General features: G+C 46.0%; 1 protein-coding gene and 1 long non-coding RNA gene across 3 annotated transcripts; one reads left to right on the forward strand and one right to left on the reverse strand.

Moving 5' to 3' along the window:
- Positions 1 to 90: 90 nt before the first annotated feature.
- Positions 91 to 17,885, forward strand: LOC147000680 (uncharacterized). The gene is made up of 5 exons (XR_015045749.1): positions 91 to 177; positions 2,382 to 2,461; positions 12,339 to 12,548; positions 14,069 to 16,000; positions 16,990 to 17,885. It is a non-coding gene; the product is annotated as an uncharacterized LOC147000680 (long non-coding RNA).
- Epcip (exosomal polycystin 1 interacting protein) lies at positions 11,356 to 25,023 on the reverse strand. 2 transcript variants are annotated; one of them, XM_021184777.2, is made up of 2 exons: positions 24,898 to 25,023; positions 11,356 to 12,058 (listed from the first exon to the last, which is right to left on the reverse strand). In XM_021184777.2, the coding sequence occupies exon 2, from the start codon at positions 12,046 to 12,048 to the stop codon at positions 11,356 to 11,358; it is 693 nt and encodes a 230-aa protein (XP_021040436.1). In that variant the 5' UTR covers positions 12,049 to 12,058; positions 24,898 to 25,023. The 2 variants fall into 2 exon arrangements, with proteins under 2 accessions (XP_021040436.1, XP_021040435.1); XM_021184776.2 differs by lacking the exon at positions 24,898 to 25,023 and adding an exon at positions 15,675 to 15,731.
- Between the last annotated feature and the right edge of the window lie 34 nt (positions 25,024 to 25,057).

The raw sequence follows: 25,057 nt of genomic DNA on the forward strand, positions 1-25,057 counted from the left end.
GACTGTTGGCACGGAACCCTCCGACTCCAGTGTTGTTCCAAAGGTCACAAAGAGGATCATCGAGATGAGAGGAACGAGTGTAGTCTGTCGTCTCGGAGCGCGTTGCTGCAATGCGTCTTCCGCGCTTACACGGAGCCGTTACGTGTGGCAGCCTCCCTCCCACTCAGCGCCTGCAGGGTAAACAGAGGCGGGAGGCCGGGGAGAAGCGGAGGGACGAGTCCGTTGACTTGGGCTTGGGAAGGGAAAGTGCATCTCCATGGTTCATCTCCCTCCTAATAACGCGAGGCGATGCTAGCAGATATCGTCTACAGATCAGAAAGTCCATTTAATACTTGCTATCTCTACAGCTTTATCAACGCACACACTCTCAAAGGCGTGGGAGCACACACGTTAAATCCCAGCAGCCCAGGGGAGGTGGAGGTAAGCCGATCTCTGAGTTCGGTGCCGGCCTGATGTACATAAGGAACTCCAGAATGGCCAAGGCTATGTAGGGAAACCCTCCCTGTCTGGGGAAAACAGAACCAGAGATGATACACCTCCCTGCTGCCGCAGCCATTTCCAGGATAGCGGGGTGTTTTCGGGTGGCTTGGTAAGAAAGCCAAGTTAGCTAGCAAATATTTTAACTAATTTACGAAGCATAGTGAATTTCTGAAACAAGCGGAAGGAAGATTTGTCTTATTTTTCAGACTATATCACAGAGGGCAAATCTGAACCTTGGCGGCCTTAAAGAGATTGCAAGAGCTGGACGGTGGTGGCGCGCTCCTTTAATCCCAGCACTCCGGAGGCAGAGGCAGGCAGATTTCTGAGTTCGAGGCCAGCCTGGTCTACAAAGTGAGTTCCAGGACAGCCAGGGCTACACAGAGAAACCCTGTCTCAAAAAACAAACAAACAAACAAAAAGATTGCATGAGGTTGAGCTAACACACAGGTTACCCAGCTCATAACCAAAGTTGAAGCTTATCTTTCTCTCGAGCATATCAGGATGCGTGGGTAGAAGTGTTTGTGAAATTATTTACATATTTCAAAAGAACCGGATTGGAGAGGTGAATATGCAGTTTCGAACCGGAGGACCCTGGCTGCAGTCCCAGTACCCACACCCTCAGAGCCCCTCACAACTCCAGTTCCAGGGAATCTGGCGCCCTCTTCTGGTCTCTGCATGCCTGTAGTGCCCAGCAGGACGTGTCCTAAATGCAGGCTAAAAGCAAGGTGTTTACACATCATCTGTAAAAAGGGGCTGGAGAGCACAGCGGTTAGGGGCACTTTGCTGCTCCTGCAGAGGACCTAGATTTGGTTTTCAGCACCTAGCATGGCAGCTTACAACTATGACTAACTCCAGTTCCAGGAGATCCTAAAACCCTCTCTGGCTTCCTTGTGTGGCAGCACACACATAGTTCTCGTACAAAGCATCTGGGCAAATATACATAAACAATACAACAATAAATCATTAAAAATATCTAGTTAATTGAAGTAATCCCAGCCCTCTGGTTGGAGACCTGCCTAAGATAAAGGAGAACATGTCTTTAAAAAAAAAAAAAAATCCCCAAACCTCAAACTATGGTGCATTGGGCTTGTTGAGAACTTTAAAGGAAAAGTAAGCCCTCTGTTTAACATCGCCTTGCTCTCCCCTCTCCATTAAAAAACAAGTGCAGAGAGAGGCCTCCTCTGAAGTTCCCCATTCAGCCTGAAGATAGAATTCCCAAAAAGAAACACAATTGTATAAGCACAGCTGCCCCCACCACCCTGGAAATCTCATCAATTAGGGAACATTAGCACCAGAGGAGAGGCCAATGTGTGGATCCCAGGCACCTATGGGATACTCTAACATGACTTATGTCACCTAAGAGATGTACTGTATGGAGAGACGTGCATTATTCACAGTACTGTTGGCCACTTTACCCACCCACCCCCTGTTACCACCCGTCTCCCAGAGCCTCAACCCCTGTTCTGTAGTCACATGTGTGCCTAAAGTTTCCTCTCCGCCGCCGAGCCTCGTATTTATGGGGTATTTGTGTATCTGTGTGCTAGCTTCCTTCCTATTAATCTCTGACTGTCCATTTGTTTTACACAATTATTGAAACTCCCCAGGGTGGAAATCTCCCTCCTTATACTGTAATAATCAACACTATCCTGAAGAGCTTTGAAAATCTGTCACTTCTCTGAGGCTAGTTTGGAATTGCTGGGGCCCCAGGTAGCATCTTTTAGTTTTGCAAATCCTAGCTCGCCCTGTGTAGAATGTTTAGTTTGTACTTGTACCAGCAAACATGACTGCATCTTTTAACCTACACCGTGCCCCCAGATTTTCACTGAGATTTGAATTCCACACTGAAGTAGAAGATCCCACGTTTTTGTTTCATATAATTAGGTGGGTTGTTTTTTTTCCAGTTCTCTTTGGTTAGACTTGAGACCTGCCCTCCTAGGACCCAGATGTGCAGCTGAAAGCAGCCTTTCCAACCGTTTTCTCAGTGAGTAGGAAAAGTTGGTATCATGTGATTTCTATTCTCCTGTTACTCCTGCTTCTTATATTCTGGCTGCTCAGCACTGCTAGAGTTCTGACCGTAGCCTGCTTGGTGAAACTGGACTCCCATTTTCAATAACAAAAGATTCGAATTGTGCTTGGTCAGCCTCCAGACACCTACCTGGCATGCACCCTGAGATATATTTGCAGTAAATGCTGACAGCAAAGGGTGAGGGCACCTGCCTGCCATAGGCATACGTCCCCAGAACCTCAAGGAGGGGGGAAAAGATAAAGTATATTGAACTCTCATTCTGAAGCTTTAAAAAGACGTAAAAGTGCCAATTGGATGTGTACAGCGGGGGAGCCCTGGTCATTTCAAATATTAAAGATAAGAAAGATGGCTATAGTTTTCCATTCTACCCGTTCAGGTAGTAGAAGGGCAAAGGTAAACACTAAGCATTATCTTGCTGCCTGAATAGGCCAAAGTTCCCTCAACCAGATATTACAGACCTGGTGGAACTTATTATATTCTGGAGCCCCGACAGCTGCTTGACTCAAGTGTCAGCTGGTATACCACACATCAGGAAGGAGTTATTTGAGAAAGCACTGCCAAGCTTTGAGTGTGCAATCGGCTGATTCGTTTTTTTAATGTTACTGTATTATTACAGCATCCGTTGTTTCTATAGGACTGGTAAGTCAACTGTTCTGTTTAAAACAGTCAGTTCTTTCTTAAGTGGTATTTTCAAGCAACAATACCAATTTGGGGCTTTTTCCTCCACCAAATTATAATGTCACATGGACTAATTGACTCAAATAATGACAAAAAATTATCAGGTCAGTTTGATTTGCTGACTCAACCTTAGATCCTGAAATGGAGACCAGTGTTTACCAAATGTAAGTCTTCAAACCACTGAAAGGATATTCCTACCTAGGAGTCAATGTCAGATGTGACTGGCAGGGACAGCCTGTTCCTATAACATCGTAGCAGAATGTTCATTGCTGGGTAGAATAGTCCTCTAAGACTATGCCTTTATTTCTCCTTAGAATTAAGGTGAGGAAATTCTTTACTTGTATCAGTCGTGATGCTGGTGTGTGGTACTGTATTGCTTTCAGATGCAGTGAACGCGAAGTCCTTCCACACTCTGTGCACTTTATTTTTATCCAGCAGGTGAAGTCTAATATTCTAGAAACTGATGACCCTCAAGTTTTTCCTTTTTTTTTTTTTTACATAATGCTGGAAATATTTTTTTAACCTTATATTGGTTCTTTGTGGATTTCACAGCGTGCACCACAATCGCACTCCTCTCCCCTACCCCTCGTACCTGCCCTCTGTAGTGTGTCACAGTGTGCCCCACAATATATACCCATTGTCCACACCTTTGTTTGTTCGTTTGTTTTTGCTTGCAAATGTTGACTGCAGTGAGTCATTGGTCTGATTTGAGGCCTCTGGCTTCTGCTACACTATCAACACTGGAACCTCATTGGAACCCCCTTTGGACCTCCTGTTGCTGCCCAGTGTCCTGGAGATCCTGTAGGTTTAGTTCTGCTGGGACAGCCCCTTCACTTGCTCCAGCAGTTAACAGATGGGGTAGATGTTGGGGTGGGCCAACTCAAAGGCCTGGAGCTGGGCCTGGGTGGTGGCTGAGCTGGTCAGGCCACCAGCTGTCCCACACCCATACCACCAGGGTGAGCATTCCAGCACTGCCCCAGTTAGCTCATGCCACCGCTGGCAAGGGTTTACAAAGTCAGCTCTCATGCCCTCAGGGCCAGCTCACCTGCACCACAACCTCAGGGCCGCCTCTGCCATGCCAGTCAAGGTACAGGGCCCACTCAACGGCAAGTGAGGGACATGTCTAGCTCTCCTGCTCTCATGACCCAGGGGCAGGTCTCCCACCTGCCAGGGCATTTCTCCCTTGCCCATGCCACTTGCGCTGCAGACAAGAAGCATGGCTGGCTCTCCTGTGCTCATGTCCCCAGGGCCCGCTCACCTGCTACCCACATGAGTTGAGAGAGGGAAGAGAGAGAGAGAGAGAGAGAGAGAGAGAGAGAGAGAGAGAGAGAGAGAGAGAGAGAACACACTAGGGCCAGTTCTACTGTGCTGCCCAACTATGGAAATCTTAATATTCTATTCTTTCTGGTTTGGTTTGGTTGTTGTTTTGTTTTTGAGACAAGGTTCTCTGTGTAGACCTAGCTATCCTGGACCAGGCTAGCCTCAAACTCAGAGATCTGCCTGCTCAAGTGCCGGGCTGAAAGTCGTGCACCACCACTGCTAGGCTTAGTAATTCTAATCTAGAAAAAAGAAATGCATTCAGTTATATTTAAATGTTTTCAGATCTTACCTGACAGCAGCATGTTTTGTAGGAAAAGAGTGTTGTTGTTGTTGTTGTTTTTCAGTTATGTCTATGCATGAGGAGCTAGTTATAGGAGATTGTAAGCCACCCGGTGTGGGTGCTGGGAATCGAATTCTGGCCCTCTACAAAAGCAATAGGTCCTCTTAACCCCCAAACCCTCTCCCTAGCCCCAGAAGAGATACTATATTTCATTTACTGCTGTCCTTATAGGAGCTAAGAAAGCATATGTCATTGTAGGCATGTGGCATGTAATCTGTTACCTGGTGGCAACATTTTACTTTGTGTTGATATAATTTCTTTATCTTAGATATCTTAATACCAAGACATCATATCAGTGTATTTGTTACAAGCTACCAAAGTTGATAGGTTCTTAAAATTATAGACCGCTTCCCTTCACCTCTGGCAACTTCCTCTCCAGAGAGAAATAATAGAGATAGCAGAAAGACTGGGCACATTGTCCTGATGAGGAAAGGGCAGGTGACATTGCCCTGGCTGATGGGAAGTGAACCAAGGAGGTTTCCCCAAGCTTTCCCACTTGAAACAGAGGCAGTGCCTGGGGCTGTAGTGCACACAGAAGCTATAGGACATCCGGAAATTACCATCTGTGCTGACTATGCCTGCTTGTCAGCTGGATGACATCTGGAAGAAACTCCAGAAATGGAGGGCACCCGTGAGGGCTTTTCCGTTAGGTTTGAAGTGAGCGAATCTGCTTCTAGTCTAGACCTTAATGATGAGAAGACACACCTGTGATCCAGATCTTGCGGCAGGAAGACAGGCCTTCTGCTGGAAGTCTATACAAGCACATGGAAGAAGCAGCCTTGCTCTTTGCCTGCTAGCCCCCTGCTTACTAGCACATCTTCCCTCCACTGGCATTCGAGGCTGCTGCTGCTTCTTCTTCAGGAGTCCAGCTTATGCAGAAGACCAGCTGAGATATGCAGCCTTGTGGGACTGAGCAACTGCTAGATTCTTTCCCTCACAGCTAGTCATTGTTGGATCAGCTGGACTGCGGCCTGTAGGCCATTCTAATAACTCCCCTTTACATAGATACAAAGATCCATTCCATAAGTTCTGTGGCTCTAGAACCCTGACTAATGCACCATGGAAACTTATAAACCAGGAAAACTAGCCAGTGTAGCATGGGAGGAGGAACAGGTTGGGTGCAGGAGCTCAGGAGAGACCGACAGGCCCTCTTCTCAGGACTCCCTGGAGTTGGATGGATGTTTGTAGGTGCCCTGGAACCCTTATAATTTCCCCTTTAATTTTGTTGTTGTTGTTATTATTGTTGACATTTTATTTTGTTGTGTGAACTTACTTAGAATGTATCAAATTTTAAAAAACTTAGAAGCCAAGCTGATGCAGGTGGATCTCTGAGTTCCAGACCAGTCTGGTCTACATCGTAAGTTCTAGGCCAGTCAGGACTGAGTAGTGAGAGCCTGAACCCAGACAGCAATAAACACACCAACCAACACAGTCTAGAATAAGTGAGTCCTTACATTCTTATGTTATTTTTTAATCTCTTCAATTATAACAATCTTCTAAAAGTTTACTAGCTGAACAATGTTTCAGATATACCTTTTTCTCGGGTGAAAATGCTCTGAGATATGCAGTTGCTGCAATTAGCGTATGAGTAGAGAGGAGTACCTCCATCCATAGCACATGACTGGAGGAATGTGCTAATGTCCTAACTGAGGAAATTTAGAAACTCCTAGGTCTATCTAGTATGGGGCCTGAAAGCAAGGTATGTGACTAGTGTGCATGGGGTTCTAATACCACTCCCTCTCAAATCGGAATTACTTGTTTTAACCTCTACCAAAATCTAGCTACTGATTCTAATTCAGTGAAATAATACTTTCTTCATGGAGCCATTAATAGTGACCTGACCCAGACTGTAAAGATCTAGAGAGTTTTTTTTTAATCATTATTTTTAAATTAGCACATGTACCAATGGGCAGTAAGTGTCTTTATTCTTATAAAATGTGTAAGGATTTTCAGAATGAAGACAGGACATCATCCTGCAAGACAATTAACAATAGCTCCGGAGTGTCAGCTCCTACAGTAAACGTCGCCTGCAGCAGCCACAGGAAAGGAGCTGCTGCAGGCACTTTGTCCAGCTCAGTGTCTGCCCTCTGCCCACTACACAGAGTGTGCTCAAAGCCAGAGTTCCTTTGCACTGAGACTACATGAAGTATGACCTAAATATATGGGATATAATCTAACGCACAGTGTACACTTTAAATACATATATGACCAGTGCAAAAGCCAAATTACCAATGTGTCCTTTCTTAAAAGCACCACACTATGGTCTGCATTCTATTACTGTCATCTGTACATGATTCCCCCACACCCACCCCGGGGAGAATTTTAAAGCTCAGAACTTTTTAAGACAATGAGGTCATAAACATCCCCTATAGATATAAAACACAAAAGAATTAATGCTTCTTTTGTGTATGTATATTTTGAGTTTTACCAGGAGCCAGCAAAGCTATGCAGCAATATTATAGCATGGTTACAGAGAGAAGAGTAAGGCGGAGCTTTGCATTGATCACCTCTGTAAGTGGACTTCTAAGGAACCTTTCCTAACAGAAGACATTGCCTGCACTTTGAACACTGAGGAGATGCGGAACAACACGGCTTATCTGTAACTGGAGCTGCCGTGTGGGTGCATGTCCTTCTAGTGCCATCCTTCGCATTCTCTCATTTACCCTCAGCCCCATCACTACTCCAGTCGGACATCCTTGAATCCTCGCATCCTCGGTTGCCTAAACCACTCCTCACCACACTCCCTCAGACACCTGCCTGACCGCTGTGCTCAGACCCTAACCCAAGCTCCTGGGAGTTACCAAGTCCTCTCCCCAGTAGATAGTACAGCACCCCGAGGGTCCAGCCCACCTGCCCCACCTCCAGTGAACCCAGCACTCTATGTCTGCCCTCTTCTTGCCTGCTCCCTTGTTGTGATTGTCCTGGGAGAGGACCGAGGTCACTCTCACAGCAGAGCTCATGGTTTTGCAGTTGTCTTACTCTCTTACACATTTACTCATGCTCTTGAAGTCCTGTGTGACTCTTGCATCCTGAAGGGTGTGCACTACGTATGTGTGTGCTGGGCTGGGATTTTAGTCAGGCACACGTGTGTGCTGGGTGGGTAAGCTCTTTCCTGTTGAGCTGTGCTATCAGTATACTGTGTCTTTTCTCAGCTCTGTTCTCTTATAGCTTGAAACTAATCATAGTCACAGTATTGGCATCACTAAAACTATAAAGAGCTGTATATAGCAGTCTTATTATTTTTTTTAAAGATTTATTTATTTATTTATTATATGTAAGTACACTGTAGCTGTCTTCAGACACTCCAGAAGAGGGCGCCAGATCTCGTTGCGGATGGTTGTGAGCCACCATGTGGTTGCTGGGATTTGAACTCTGGACCTTCGGAAGAGCAGTCGGGTGCTCTTACCCACTGAGCCATCTCACCAGCCCCAGCAGTCTTATTTTTTATTTTGTTGGATATGATAGAGAAATGCATATTAACTTATAAAATGTGTCATATCTATAGCCTTTACATTGCAAATAGTATCCCAAATTAAGGAAATTCCTATAGTATTTGAAAGTATTACTTAATTCTGTAAAAAGTATTTACATCATTGACCAACAAGTGACATTTCTAAGTATATTTGCATCTTAATGCTACATGTATCCCTAACATATTGAGAGCATCAGACTGTTTATATGAGAGCCTTATTTTCTCAGCATTCCAACCTTTAGATACAAGAACTTGGCAAAAATCTAACGAAACATTATTTGAGAATTGTACAGAACTTAGTAAAGGATAATGTTTATAATTGTTATTCATAAATTGTGTGCTTCACAATCTTTATATACCACCTTGTGGGTGTGACAGAGATCTATGTCTTCCCCCTCCTCTTTGAAATGATGCCTACTTTTACCAGCTGGCCCAGGTGACACACTGCTGGCCCCAGGCCAGACAGCCCTCTACAATTTATCCTAGAATCACATAAACCAGATGTGCAAAGCTCTCGAACCAGTACCAGCTAGCTACCGGGTGGAAGTTACTTACAGGCACAGAGAATTTCTAACCCCACTCTTTAAAAACATTAATCGGTTTCCATCAAAATCCAGTGTGTGATATATGCAGAATGATGATTAATACATGCAGTTTATCTTTTGATTTACATCTTTCTTGCTTTTTCTTTTCCCCCAACTCCTTGTCTTTTTCTCACTTTAACCTCTGAACTATATCAGTAATGAGGCCATTACATTTTCTATTACAATTCACAGTTTGGCCTTCGTTTTGGCCTAATTTAAATGCTGGCACCGTAGACCCGAGTTAATTAGTCGGAATGACCAAATCCCCTGCCAGTTATGCTAATGCGGTAATGTTAAGGTCAAGATAAAAATATGACGTGACTAACCTGTGCTTTTACAATAAAATTATTATTTTCCATCGTGGTATCATGAATCAGCAATGTTTCAACTTTGTTTTAGTCTAAGCTTAGACATTTGTGTCACACCCGGCTTGGGTTTACATTTAGCTTTGGGTTTTATTCATATTCATTTATGGTGTGTATGCCACATACGTACAAGTCCCTGTGAAGGCCAGAAGAGAGCCTCCACAGGCAGCTTGGATCTGCACTAGAGCTTCAGGTGGCTTGAGGGAAACAGTGCGGGCGCTGGGTGAGGAACTCAGGGCTCAGAAGGAGCAGCACCCTGCTCTCCAGCTCTGAGCCATCTCTCCCTCCTCCTCACATGGGCTTTAAAAAGAATAGTAAATCTGGTCTTTATTACAGGGGAACTTTTCTTTATGTAAGGGTGAACAATTTAGTAATTACTGTGGTTCCTCTTATCAATACGTATAATACAATTTTGTGTTAACTACCTCCACGAAGTAACTTTCTCATCTTAAAATCCCAGATGGAATAAGGGCCAAAATTTCATTTTAAAATTAATTCTTTGTAATTTGAGCACCAAGTTTGACATGATTGTTAGATTCCCCAGCTAGCCCTCGTGTGGCTTAACAATTGTACTGTAATCTAAGTTCTGAATTCAGGAGCAAGAGGGAAAGGGATGGGAGGGCAAGTGATAAGATCAGGGATAGAGAGAACAACGATGCTTAAACAGATACAGAGGAGAGGAAAGGGAAGAGCCAAAGAGCCTTGTGGTCTGCTCTGTGAAAGTGAAGAAAGACCAGAAAAGGACTTCCCCACACAACAATGCTGTGTGTGTAAATTTGAGGCTAACAGTCTGGGCAGATGTCTTCATTCATGCACCCCTCTCTTGGAACCCTGACGCCTTCCGGGAGAGTTAAGGTCCCACACAACCTTCCCAAGTCCATAAACACACTTTTAAACTCCAGTCTCTCAATGCATTTGTTCTTCGTGACTATCTGGAAAATATCCATCTAGAGGAATTTAGGTCCCCAAACTTAAGAAATCTGTCATTTTTGAATGGGAATTCCAGACCCTGTCACAAAATGAAAAAGAAAAGAAAGAAGAGGGCCACTGTGGTCCCCAAAATACAGTTTCATCTCTAAATCAGAAGTTTTAAACTTGAAGCTGTTCTGGGGAGGGTGAAGCGTGGGCTCCTGCCTGACCTACCCGGGACAGAGTCACCTGCTTGGCTGTCCTAGAAACCCTAAATACACGGCCACCCAGCAGCCCTCAGTGACGCTCTCTGTTGTCAGACTGACCATTGTGACTGCCACGTTATGCTCCAAAACAAACAAGCAAACAAACAACCCTGTGGTTTATTCTATAATAGCCATCATGTACAAAGTAGCAATGCTGGAAATGTTTCTATGCCAAAGAGAGCCGTCATCATGGGAAGCGCAAGCACAGTGTAATAGTGTGAGTGAGCATGTTTGCACAACTTTCTTTTTTTTTTTTTGTTTGTTTGTTTGTTTTTCAAGACAGGGTTTCTCTGTGTAGCCCTGGCTGTCCTGGCACTCACTTTGTAGACCAGGCTGGCCTTGAACTCAGAAATCCGCCTGCCTCTGCCTCCAGTGCTGGGATTAAAGGCGTGCGCCACCACGCCCAGCTGCACAACTTTCTTACAGTATGTTACAGTTTTTCTTAACCCCACAGTGATCTTAATTTATAAGTTAGATTTTGTCAGAAGTCTCTATAGGAAAATACAGTACGCATAGGGTTAGTACTGTTCACTCATTCAGGTGTCCGCAGGCTCTTGGAATGCACCCACACAGGTAAGGAAGAGTGAACTGCATCCTTGGGGCTATGACTATACTGAGCTCCATGAAGTAGACCCTGGTGTGCACTACTCTGTCCCCTTCTCACCTGACAGCTCTCCACAGGCTACCAGTTGCAAAGGCCTAGCTTCTAGCTGGCCCTTGGGACAAAGTTCAGGAGTCAAATTGCTCTTGGCATTGAAAGTGGAACAGAGAACTGGCTGCTCTTAGGTGTGGCTTTGTTGTAAATGGAGGCTAAGCGAAGGAACAAGGACAACTGTCTTATGACCTTATTCCCAGATTCCTGTTCAAATGCTATTTTTTTCTTTTTTAGAGTTCCTGGTGGAGGGACACAGGGTGCTAGTAAATAACTGTGACAACATAGCTTCTGTTGTTTGGCATTGGGGACGTTTTAAAGTAAGGAAAGTCAGGAAAGTCACTGGCGAGGCTAGAAATGTTATCAATACTATATGACTTTAAAGATGAGTCCCTGTTGAAAAGAGCCACATCTAAGAATGAGATGAACATACATGTTTGCCAGCCTTTGTACAAGGAACTGCCTTCCCTTCTGCTGTGGGTGAGCAGACTCTGCTCCCGGGAGGGATGCCTGGCCTTAGTATTGATGCGAAGCCTCTGCAGCCCACAGATAGTCAGGTACTTGGTGGGGAAGGTGCTGGAACCACACAGGGAAAGCTTCAAATCTTGGACCGGAGTGAACTTCAGCACGTGGCCCAATGTGGATGTATCTGTGAACCAGATGGTCAGATGGCCATGGTAGCTGGTTTGCTCCATGGCAGAAGGCAGGACAGACTTACAGCTGCATATCAAGTTAGCCAAACTGTAGTCACAGTCCCTGATGTCTACTGGGCAGCTGCAGTTGCGAGTGGTATTTCCCTTTGTGAAAATCAGTGTGTTGTTCTGACCTTTTGTGAAGTGGCCAAGGGCAAAGATGCCTAGCGCTTGGAGCAGAAGGAGGCAGAGGCTGGAAGGTGGTGTCATTGTTGTCCAGCATGGACCAGTGTGTTCCTGTTTCTCCCTCCTGAGCCAGTCCATTGTAGGTCACCTGAAAGGAAACCGAAGCTTTAATACCACTGCCTCCGTAGAAGCTCACACTCAGTGGGAAAGCTGTCCAAGAGCAGCTGCAAACATTCCTGCCTTGCATTTCTTATCGAGGCAGGCAGGACTTTAATCTCGGCTCCTTATGAGAAGCAACAGCAAGACTTCCGAACTCTGCTCGGTTGAGGTATAAAACTCCCAGTGCTGTGTGCTGACAGCAAGGTTAACATCCCGAGAGAGCTGGGGTGATGTCAGAAGTGGGGCAACCATATCCTATCTACCCTCAGGGACTTGGAGTTACTTCAATAAGCACGCCCCACCAACATCCAGTTCTTGCCTACCTGAGCATGTACAGCCCCGAGCAAGCACATGCCCTCCTCCCACTCTGTATCTGGCTTCCTGGAATACAAAGACAAGCAGTTCCTTGTAGGAGTCAGCTACCCACCTACGCACCCTGGCTAACCAGCACCGTGGGAGCAGCAGTGAAGCATTTAACGGTAAGCCTCCTTACTAGACCAATCCCCTCCACTCCCCGCCTCCAACACAGTAATGTGTTCTCTGCTCCCACAAATGCACTTGTGTGTCAGAGTCAACCGTAACTCTTACAGGACAACGAAGGGACTAGCACCTCACATTTTACTGTTATCTGAATGGATCTGCCTCTATCCCACAACAAAATTTATGAATCAGTTTCCTCAAGTTATTGTGAGGTCCCAAACTAAGCAATATCTAAGCATCGAAACATACACTGCAGTGGGAAAATGAGAAGGACTTACAGAGTAACCGGGGAGAGACTGGCTGCCTAGGCATATGACAGACGAGCTCAGAGGGAAACAAGCATTGGGGCAGAAGCCTTCAGGTTTCAGTTTGGCAAAAACCATTGCAGCTTCTCCTGATTTACCTGACATTAAAGACAAACCAAACATCTGTGTTTTCTGAACACCATAGGGATCAGGAGACACTAGGCACGGGCCAGCATCTGGGATGGTCAGGGTTACGGGCAGGGCCACCATAAGAAGATGGGCAAGCAAGAGAAAGGCATTCGGAGGTGTTTGGTATTAAGATGGCAACAGGAAGGACACACTGAGTTGCCAGGTGAGGCCACAGACACCAAGAAACAGGAAGAAGGCAGAGCTGAAAATTCTGTCAGGCACAAGCCACAGGGAGGATAGAGATGTGTGCTGTGTGCTGCGGCCTTCAAGCTTTATCTCTGTGGAAGATAAGCAGGGCTGAAGTGAGACCAGCTATGTGTACGCAAGGATGCTTAGAGATGCAGGAGGAAAGATGGGCTGAGTTCCTGGAGGGCTGGATAAACTTTTTATAGTGTCTAGTGTTAGTTTTGAAGCAGCCACATGAGGTTCTTAAAGAGTTTATGAGGTATATTTTGTAAGAAAAAGAACTTTGTGACTCTTGGGGGCAGGGAAGTGTGCTTTGTGAACAAGGTTCGTCTGTTTTAAATGGCATGAGAAAGCATAGGTGACTGTCCCACTTTGTAAGGAACAGGAGGGAATTTATCAACTCCGGGATAATTTTAGACAATCAGCTGTCCCAGATTCTATCAGGTTTCTGGGACTTCACTCCCAGTGGCCTTGTGTTCCCAACACTAGGGACACTGTGAATGCCACTAGCTCTCTCTGACCCCTGCCTAGAAGAGAAAGTGACAGGAACCAGTGGTGAGAGCGTAGGGCCAGCCTCGACCTGGGGGAAAGTGGCAGCGTCCTCGCTGTTCAGGTGCTGACAGTGTGCAGGGCATGCAGGAGAAAGGAGGGACAGCAAGGGGAAGCATGCTTGTTTGCTGGGACAAGGACACCAGAAGTTTCCAGAGAGATCTGATAGCCTCTTCCCTGACTGGGAGTCAGTCCCTACCCACCGGACGTCAGGAAGCTCAGAGCCAGAATAAGGAGGTTAGCTGTTGGAAGCTTCACAAAGGGTCTACAGGGTGGGACAAATGTCTCACTAGCTATTATATTCCATTTCAACATTTTCCCTTCAGTGTGACGTGGATTTCTCTCTGCAGGTCTGTTAAGCTCACAGTCTTGTGAGCTCCCAGCTTCATTGCATGCTCAATAGCTTGGGCCCATGCTCTGAGCAGGACGGGCACACATGAGCAACGTTGCCTACACTTCATGGTAGTGGCAGAGGGGCAGATGCTCCACCGTGGGGCACAGGAAGAGGTGGGTCCCTGAGAGAAAGATGGGTCCTGTCAAGACAGGCCAGAGGATTCCAGACCAACAGGACCTCTGGGTCCTTCTTTCCCTCTCCATCCCTTACCACCACACAGGCTCGGTCTTCTCTGTTCTCTTTGAGGTATTTCCAAATTCTCCTCATTCTATCCTAATTATATGGGTGTGTTACCCTTTTCCCTGCTTTGGAACTATTCCCTCCTCAGAATCTGAGGGAATAGGAAGGGACAAGGGAAGTTTGTGAAAAAGAAAAAAAAAAAAAAAACCAAAACGCTGAGAGAGTATGTTGTGTGTGGGTGTGGGTGTGGGTGTGGGTGCTCACACATGCATGTGAATGTTATAAACCCATTATGTATAATTAATATATACCATGATTTATTTATTTATTTTTCTTGGTTTTTTTGTTTTGTTTTGTTTTGTTTTGTTTTGTTTTGTTTTCTTGAGACAGGGTTTCTCTGTACAGCCCTGCAAAAGCAACATAATTATATTAGAGAAACATTACCGTGGTGTTTACATATACACAATGTTAAAAGTAGCATGTCTCAGAAGATTTTTCTACAAAGGAAAGAAGAAATAGTTCTTTCCTCAAATATGAAAGTTCTTTTCTCTGTGGGGAAGCTTGACACCTTCAGACCCCAAGTGTAGTTAGGCACAGACTTAATGTGGTAGGTATACAAATAGTCACTGGAGGAACTGTGGCAAGCTACTGGGATTCCTGGCATAAAGGTATGTTCCAGTGGGAGATGAAGCCGCTCCCTGATGGAGGGGTTCCTGTCCGGCGCTGTGCTTTCTAGCACGGTGCTTTCCATCCAGCAAGAGCTTGACCAGCTCGATGCCTGAGCATAAAAGCACAGCTCAGCAAATGGCAGCTACAGAAGTCAGAGCAGACTAGCATCCTGAGCAAAAAGTAACTGGCTGAATGTCTGAAGAATCATGGAAGCATTGTAAGTATATCTTGATCTTGTTGCTGAAAAAAGATAGGCTATCAGGCCTATCTATTTCTGAACTCTTCTTCTCAGACCAGCTCAAACCCTCCAGACACAAGATGATCTTGGTCTAGACAGGTCTTCTCCCAGCTGAGCAACCTCCAGAGGAATTTGTACTTTTAGCCTCCAAACTGTAAGTTAAAGAAACCTGCCCCCACCGTACTTTTTTCCAGTTTCTCAATAGATAGAGACAAAAATGCATTGTCCTGAGTCAGACACAGCCCTGGGCCAAGAGTAGGACAAAGGACTCAGGAGGCAGTAACCTGCAGTGGGGGAGTGGGGGCGCACCGCACAGGGGAAAGCAAAGAGCAGCACCAGGGAAAGGCAAGCTAGGCAGACCCTGTATGCCCTCAAAGCTCATAAGTCAACTCACCTCCTCACCCCCAAACTCTCCGCAAGCACTGATAGACTGTGATAGATGGTGCGCATAAACGTGCTCTAGTCTATGGTTCACCTGTAAGAGTTCATGTCTCAGAAGCTGAGGCTCCAGTGTGGTGATGTTAGAGATGGTGGGACCCTTCACAGGCAGAACTGACGAGGAGATCATGAGGTCACCACGGGTATTGCTCTCAGATATCGATGCAATTCTTGTAGGATTCTGATTCATTCTGGTGAGAGGGCTGTTGAAAAAGAGTAAGTCTGACCCCCTCTGAGTTCTGGCTTTCTTTCTCAGCATAGTTTATTTCTCCCACATGCTTCCACCATGGTGATGAGTTGCCACGGGGCCCTCATAAGAGCTAGTGCAGTGCTATCTGTAATTGTAACCTTCAAGACTGTAAGGTAAAGAATCCTGTTTCTCTTTATAAACCTCTCAGCCTCCGATATGTCATTACAATAACAGAAAACTAACTGATAACTTTGTGGGGTATATTTAATATCCTCTTTATTGCATGGCCCTTCATTTTCTCCTCAGACTCTTCCAATACTTTTGCAGTAGCACTTGGGGTGCTGTGTTCGGGACAGACTCCTTTGCTAGCTCTCCAAATACCAGCTTCAAAATGCGTTTGCGGGTGGGAGCTGGGGCTGCCTGCTTGCTGCCCTTACCTTTGTAATGCCAGCCCAGGCTTAGACCTGAACCTGTCCACTTCTTACCACCCCTAGTTCTTCTGTTTCCATGTTTTCTTTATTGTGATCATTTCCATTTTTGAATAATTGCTTTTCCATTTTTGAATAATTATCCCTTCTGATTTCAAATTAAATAACATCTGAATTAAATTTTAAATCACATTTGGTTTTCAATTGCCTCGGTGGTTTGAAGGCTGCCAAATTTCTCTGGTCATGTTTGTCCTCTGCATTAAGTTCACAGAATTCAAAACATTGTTGTTTATGGCATTTCAAGTGTGTTTGGGGTGCAAGGTTCAAATACTCTCCTCCCTTGGACACAGTATCTCCCTATGAATACCATCTTCTCTTTTTGTTTTTGTTTGTTTGTTTGCCTGTTTTTTTGAGACAGGGTTTCTCTGAGTAGCCCTGGCTGTCCTGGAACTCACTCTGTAGACCAGGCTGGCCTCGAACTCAGAAACCGGCCTGCCTCTGCCTCCCAAGTGCTGGGGTCAAAGGCGTGCGCCACCACGCCCCGTTCTGAATACCATCTTCTTACAGACACAACTCATCCAGTTTGAGACAGTCCTTCTGGAGCCAACTCTAACCATGATCTAAGCGTAGGGTGTAACCCTAGATTGAGAAGGAATCTCTATGGAATCTGTGTTGGAGCAGCTAATGTCCCTATCTACTTCATTCATTCTACTTCATTCTTTGCCTTCCCACAGCTTGGGTCCTGTATTAGTTACTACTGAGAGCTCTTTAGCTAACCAAGGCTCAGTAGTAGCTCTGGCTTCAAAATCCAGTCCGCGGTTTAAGCCTCCTATCTCATCAGTGGACACAGTTTTTATCATTTTGCTGCCAAGTTTCAGGTCTGCTGATACTGTCATCCTTCCACAAAGCCACCTGACTGCCTGATGACTGCTATATCCTGTTCCCACTGGTACCCCAGCTTCTCTCCCCACTTGGCACATTGCTTGACCCCATGCCTACATTTCCTTTAATGTATGGAACTATATGGCTTACCACCATTGGAATAGACTAGAGAATTCTGTTGAAGACCTGGGAGCCCTGGAAGATGTCAAAACTACCAAGAAAAGCCTGAGTCTCAGAATGACTGTATGGAGAGGAACACACCCCTCCTTAAACCTCACTAGGCTGTCATGTACACGAAATGCTCTAAGCCACTGGTGCGTGGATGTCTGTACACAACTACCAATCTTATAAACAGATCAGACATGGCTCCGATTGGTGTTGACAGTGTTTATGACTCACTTCCTCTTTCCTCAGCAGATAGCAAGGAGTCAGCATTTTGAGGGCATGGGTGGCTACCGGGCTGACAATGACACAGCCTAAATCATGGGAGTTAAAAGGAAAGAAGACACCACACATCCTTAACAGATCCCGAGGTCCCCCAAGGGATGGTGCTCTTTGGGAAACAACAACCAAGTAGCCAATGAGGAGACGATGCCTTTGGCAGCACTGGTTAAAGGCACAGATGAAGCCCTGGAAGTGGGCTGTGTTTGGAGTTTGGGAAGAAAGGGGACTGAGTTCAGAGAGACATGAAGTGTGGGGAAACACTCAGGTGCTTGGTGTGTTCAGAGCACACGTCAGATGTCCTGGACCGTGAGCTGAGAGCACGTGACAGAGCAGGTCTAGACAGGATCTAGCTGGCCAGGCTGAGAGACTTAGGCTTTATGCTGACAGCAGTTTAGTTTCTAAACTAGTATAAAATCCTCTCACCAGTAAAAAGATTTGGAAATTCTTCTCAAATAGATGTGATATTTTATCAAGACCATACACATATTGTCTACATTGTAAACAGTACCAAATCAGAATATTTTTAAATTGAGATATTAAAAAAAGGATTCCTGTCTCTCCAGCTGTACCCCCTCTGGCTTGGCCTGTGCACCTTCCTCAGTGTCCACACCCCTGCCTGAGCTTCTCTAGAAGAGGCAAACACGGACCTGTAAGGTTTGTGGCAGAGGAGAGACCCGAGTTTAAGGAGGGAAGCTGAGGCTACCAGAAGAAATCAAACTAAGGGATGTGTGCCATGGAAGGAAGCGTGTTTAAGGTTTACATCTCTCTGTTTTCTCAGTCCTAGCTTCAAATAGTTAGATCTATTCCACACCTGCCTTTCTCGAGGGGTGGACAGCCCCAGGAGAGCAGGGTTAAGGAGGAAGCCTGAAGACAAGGCTCCCCCTCCCATGGGCCTGTGCTTGATACACCCACCTGAGCCCCTCTAAAGAAACCAGTAGGATAGGAAGCAAGGGAGTCCAAATGGGCATCAGAAGCCAACCATCTTCTCGTTCCTAATCCCTCAGTCTGACTTGTCTGGAAAGCCACATGCCCTGGTTACATGTGGCCAGAGAAGGGCGGAGCTCAACTCTCTCAGAGACAGGCCCATTGTTGAATGGGCAGTAAGCCAAGCTGTTATTGAGGACCAGCTATTGGCTAACACATCTCTCCCACCCTTGCGCTCCCCTGCTGTTCCTTAAGCATCCCCCACCCATCCTTTCCAAGTACCCAGTGTTGAGAACCCACTCGCAGACAGTGTGCGGGACCAACCTTTGGTAGGAACTGAAACTAAAATATTTGTGTCCAAAGGCACTCAAGTTATGCTTCATCCCTGCCTGACCCTATTGGAAGGCTAGCAGGAGTTTGGTGGAGCATTTGGGAGGCAGTGAGGGGTGAAGACACTATGCATAGGCTCTCAAAACGAGTGGCCACCTGCCTCGGGTCTGCTGTTCTATGTGTCCACAACCACCATCACCCTTTCCCGTTAGGCTATGGAGGAAGGCTGGGTGCTGTCGTGTGATTGTCTGAGCACAGCAGCCACCTCCATCCTCATCAGAAGCAATTCCAACTGCTCACAAGATCCTCAGGTTTGGGCCCATTGATGTGCTTTCACTGAAAGAGCGTGTAGGAGGGACCCATCAGACCTCACCTGAAAGTTCAGCCAGGCCAGCTCTATCTGGTTCTGCCTGAGCTGCTCAGGGTCTCACAGTCTTGGGAGGTGCTAGAGTACAGAGTGTGGAAGGCCAAGTGGAGGGGGGAGTCCATCTATGCAGCTTTGGGGGCATTGGGCATGCTGGTGTGGGACCTTTCAGTGGTGCTGTCCCTGTAGGTAACTCCCTGGAACCTGTGCTCTTTGTGAACCCAAGTCCCTGGGAAGAAACCACACTCTGCCCTGAGCTTGTACAAAGCTGACTAGGTGATTAGAAAGAGCATCTATAAGCTCTTTCACGGTGGCTTACCAAGTTCACAGTGAGGCGCACCACATGTACCAAGAGCACGTCCGTGACTGTGGAGAGATTGGAGTTCTGCAGGTCCAGAGCCTAGCAGCAATTCATCTCGGGCTATCTTCAGTCTCCTTAGTAGCTTTCTTGTCTGTGTCTGAATCTGACATAACCTCCTGTGACTAACAGATAAACCCTTTGGGATGTGGTAATAGGCCACTGACTTCCACCACCACGATGTTAAACGTGTCATCAGATAGCATCTGAGGCCTGTGGCAGACATTTCCACTTTGCCGTCACCACCTGTTGAGTGTTTCCAAGGAACCTGAAAACCGCCTTGATGTATGACCGTCTCTGTTCCGTTGCTGTAAAACCTCATCCAACTGTCATCATGTTGAAACATGGAAGCTGGGGCAACCTAACTTTGTTCCCAGGCCATGGTCACTCAGATCTGGCTCCAGAATAAACGCTTATCCCATGAGAGTTGTGTCTTTGGGACAACACCTGGGAGCTGGCCCAGGAGGCTCTGTGCTTCACCACACTGGCCTCGGGTGAGGTGGCACTTTGTCTATCATTGGTTTGTGTCTCCCCAGGAAAATCTCACACAACAGTGGGCAAGGGACGCTCTCAGAGCTTTGGTGTGGGATCTTGGAAAGCCTTTGAGGTTTTATCACTCTTCCTTCCTGTGGGTATATGTTCCAGGACAGCACTGCAGAGGGGCCGGTGAGAGACGAAAGGGTGCACAGATATTAAAGGGGAGCGATGTCCACTTTAGCTCACAAAGTCGAGAGTTAGTGAATGTGGGCCCTCCTGATGTTTTCCTAATGTGCTAAGTGCTGTCTTTTCCTCTTTATATCCCACAACTGCACATGGGATGATCCACTGAATTATCGATCATACAGTTTTCCAAGCGCCAGACACCCCCGAAGTCACCCTTCTGTGGGTAAGGACCATGTATGTCTCTTTCACGGTGGCTTACAGAGTTCACAGTAAGGCAGGTCCCAAGCGCACCATCATTTTGGTGCAATCTGCATCTTGGTTGATTTAGTAAACTATCTGCAATCACCTCACAAGCTGCTTGGTGTGGAAAAGGGGAAGTAAAAACTGTATATGTCAGAAATTAGAATTTAGGCAAAATTAGCCTCGAGCATATTATTGAACTCAATTTAAAATGTCTTTATGACTGATCATGTTCATGCCTCATCTAGTTGTATCTAGTTGTATATGGTTGGGCCAGCCTGATAGCCATTCTGAGTGTCATATCTCTCATCCCTATGATGATCCTCCCACACAGGTTAGAGGCTGAGCAAAGGAAATGCACCGGTCCTAGTCACCAGCACCATTGCTGCCGTGTGCGAGCACATTGTACAAAGTGAGTGCATTCTATCACTAAGCTCTGCTTACCAACAGCAAAGTTCCCAGTGCCCGAATCACAGTGGTGTCAGGACTGTATCCACATACCCTGTCAAGATGAATCCAGAAGCCATTTCAGAGTAACTGGCTCATTTGCTGCATCCTGTACCAACATTTTGATTCACGAGGAGACTCAGTGGGAAGCTTCCCTCTTTGATATTTTGCTGTAGCAGGTCAATTGATTGACGACCACTTGTGGCAATGGGGAGTTCTGACATGACTAGTGTGCTAACCTGGGGGCTGATGGGGTCCGTTGTCCATTTCCCATATCTACTAATGCAGACGTGTGAAACGGTTAAAGAACTTGTGAAAGTGCAGATGCAGTATGCTTTTCTTTTTCTTAACTTTACCTTGAGTTGTTTAAGTGTATGGGGCTAGGGATGCTCACTACGCAGTGAGTGTGTAGAGGTCAGAGGAAAAACTTGGGAGAATTGGTTCTCGTCTACATGTGTGGGTCCTGAGGAGGGAACTCGGTTTATTAGGCTTGGTGGCAAACACCTTTAACCACTGAGCCATCTCACCAGTTCCAGAACACACAATTTCTGATTTCCTATGTCCACCATAGTGATAGGCAGACTGAATTGAGGCCCCTGAAAATGCTTCTGGCCCCAATCCCTCCCATGCTTATAAACTGGTAAGAATAGTTTTGTGAAAATGACCAGCTTGTCAAAAGCTATCTACAGATCCAACACAATCCCCACCAAAACAAAAATACCTTACAGAAATCGAAAAATACATAACTGAGAAAATTTATATTTTATATGGAAACACACATACACACAAAAGACCTAGGATATCCAATCCTGAGCAACCAAGAAAACCTCCTGGAGGTACCACCCGGACTCCAGTTATACCACACACTTAACAATAATTACAGATAGCATGGTACTGGCATACAAACAGACACCTTGATCAGTGGAATAAAATTGAGGGCTCGCAGATAGGTACACACTCCTATAGATAACTGATTTTTAACAAAAGGTCAACAAAATACAGTGGGGAAGACACAGCATCTCCAGTAAGTGCTGCTGGTTAAACTGGATAGCTCCATGAAGAATGAAATTGGATCCTTGTCTGTCACCCTGCATAAAACCCAACCCCAAGTGAGTGAAACACTTCAATGTAAGACCCGCCGCCCTGGATCTGCTAGCAAGGCCAGTAGATGGTGCGCTTGAACCTGCTGGCCAGACAGACTCCTAACGATCTCTTACACACATGGATCAGTGCATTAGCCAAGCCTCATCACAGAAGTGTCTATCTGTAGTAAATGGCAGTTGACACAGAGACCCACATTGGTCAAACTGTAGAAAATAAGACTGTGGGGTGTTGCTCAGCCCTAAGTGGAACATCTGTATCACAGCTTGTACCACACCCCCTCTTTCCAAGGCTCAGAGACCATTGCAGAGGAGGGGCCAGAAAGATTCTAAGAGTTAGAGGCAGCGGATGACTGCAAAGGGACAATGCTTTCTGGATACGCCAAGGCCGTTGCACACATGACTCACATGACACTGTGCACAAGATCTTTGCAAGCTCAGCCAGACGTAGCCACAGCATGGAAAGGGGGGGAAGGCACGAAGCCCCACTCTAGCTAAGGAGCTCTTGGCAGTCGGTAACTGCTGGGAGAGGGAGGGAGGGAGGGCCAGTGTAGTCCCTGGTCTGTCAACCATGCTCCAGTGGAAGACATGCCTTGTACTATACATGGGCAGCATCAGTTAGAATTACCATGTCTCTTAAAGGGTATAAAGTTGGGCAGGTAGGGAAGGAGGTGGATCCAGGAGGAACTGGGGGAAGAGGGTAAATATGATCAAAATATAGTGTAAGAAATTCTCATAGAAATAACGACCACAACAAGAAGAACAAACGCCAACAGCTACAAAGAGGAGATCAGGCATCAACAGGGGACAATGTCCTCTACCAAGTGAAACCTCTGACATGCTAATGGTAACTGAGATCAGGCAGGCATTCTCTGTGTATTTTATTCATGATATTGCTGGTTTTTATTTTAGAACAGGTCTCATTAAATTTGCTCTGGCTGGTCTCACTATGTTGGCTCCTGAGTTCAAGTAGCTGGCACCACAGGCACACACCTGGCTTTCAGCTGGCACCACAAGCACACACTTGGCCTTCCACAGGTGCAGCTGGCACCACAGGCACACACCTGTCATTCCACAGGTGCAGCTGGCACCACAGGCACACACCTGTCATTCCACAGGTGCAGCTGGCACCACAGGCACACACCTGTCATTCCACAGGTGCAGCTGGCACCACAGGCACGCCTGACCTTCCATTGGAGCAGCTGGCATCATCACAGGCACACACCTGGCCTTACTTAGTAACACTAACATGGAATGGGTACATCTTTGTGACAGATACTGTTCCAGATACTGAATGTTTTAGGCCATTGACTACTTGCAGTAACCCTAAAAGCAGATAGTAAAGTCCCACTATCATAGTAAACAAAATGGAGACATAGAATAACTTGTCAAAGATCCCAGATCTAGTTAGTAATGGCTCAGACTTTAAACCAGACAGCCAAGCACTCCGTAAGGAGCCCCAGGGGAAATTCAGACTCCACTGATGTCCCACACCTTATAACCCATTGCTAGATTACAATTTTATGCTTAATGAGATAAATTAAGTGGGTTCTGTTATCCATAAACCCTTCAGAAACAGCCTTTGAAAAAGAAACGGGTATAAATTAGTTAATGAGTTCATGTTCATCGTTAGAAGAGAAGCTAATGGAAGCTGAGAGTGGCTTCAGTTAGCACAGGTATGAGACGTGATAGGAAAACTAGCCAGAGAGAGCCCCAGGAGTCCCTAACCAAACTGGGCTGTTACCTCTCCTTCTTCTGAACACGGAGAATCTGACGACGAGAGAAACTTCCAAGTTTTTCCCTGGAGCGACCTGGAATCCAGTGAGGTGGTTTACTCCCTGGTATTTGAACCTGTGGCTTTGCCTAGCTGTGGCTGCCAGCTAGACAGCTTCTCCCAAGTCACACTGACTCCTGTCCCCTTACTTGTCTCTTAAAGGCACAGACACCCACCACTGGGTGCCAGATTCTCAACCCTGATCATATGCCAGTTTTAAGCAATGAAAAACTGGTGTGGGAAAGAAAGTTGGAAACCACGAGATAGCTGTTGAAAAGCACCAGTTTCCATAAACACGTTACAGAAACTATCAGACTCTGAAACTGCCCTATTTCTGTCAGAAATAGAAATAATGAAAAAAAAATTGTTTCCCCTCCAAACATATTGCATTATTCATTTAAAAAAAAAAGTTAAAAACTTAAGAATCACTCTTTTCACAACATGCAGTTGACAAACAATAAAAGTCTGGCCTTTTATTTAGTATTTTATAAGGACTTTTCCCCCATAAATGTCACATACAATTTTTTTTTTAAGTTAGCTAACCAATCTGCCTTTTAATCTTATTTAAGAAGTTTACTGTTTGCTCTTTAGTTCGAATTTTCTGAGGAGGAAACGCTATGACGATTGGCATGAGCTGTAGACACCTGTGAAGGATAAAGCAAGGCCCCCAGACATCACATCGTAGGCAATGCTACTTCAGAGGCCTTGATTTTCTTTGCCATTCACTGTGGAAAGAGCCAGGGTCTGGACCTGCATGATCATCATTAGGTATTAAAGATGAGCAGAAGAAGCTAAACAAACTCTTAAAAATAGAAACAAGTTCAGATCCCTATCTGTGTAGGGTCTAAATGAAAAGACCATTCCCTCCCTGCTTAGTGCCCTAAAAAGTGTTTCCTTTGCAAGACAGAGAAAGGTAGAAAGCTATCCAGTTGCGTGGAAGCCCAAAGGGTGTTTGGTGGCACCCACCACCCTTACAGTGTGACATATTCAGGGGATGTGGCAGTTCCAGGAAGTTACCCTGATAGAGCCCCTCCAGTCGTCCCCAGACTCTCTGGCTGTACAGCAGAAGTCTGTTGAGGTGACAGGCGTTTTAAACAGAGCAGGGGCACTACTTACATCTTGCGGCCCCACGGCAGGGCCTTGCCTGTCCAATCTGCAGACCTTGGAGCTCTTCCCTGGACACTGCGCCTTCACCCTGGCTTGACAGCTGCTTTAATCTGCAAGCCGGGTGGAATGCGTGGTCTCGTGGTCTCTCACTTGCTGTTCTTTTCTGTTT

The sequence above is a fragment of the Mus caroli genome, unplaced genomic scaffold, assembly GCF_978045245.1.
Source record: "Mus caroli unplaced genomic scaffold, Mus_caroli_1 scaffold_17, whole genome shotgun sequence".
NCBI classification, from domain to species: domain Eukaryota; kingdom Metazoa; phylum Chordata; class Mammalia; order Rodentia; family Muridae; genus Mus; species Mus caroli.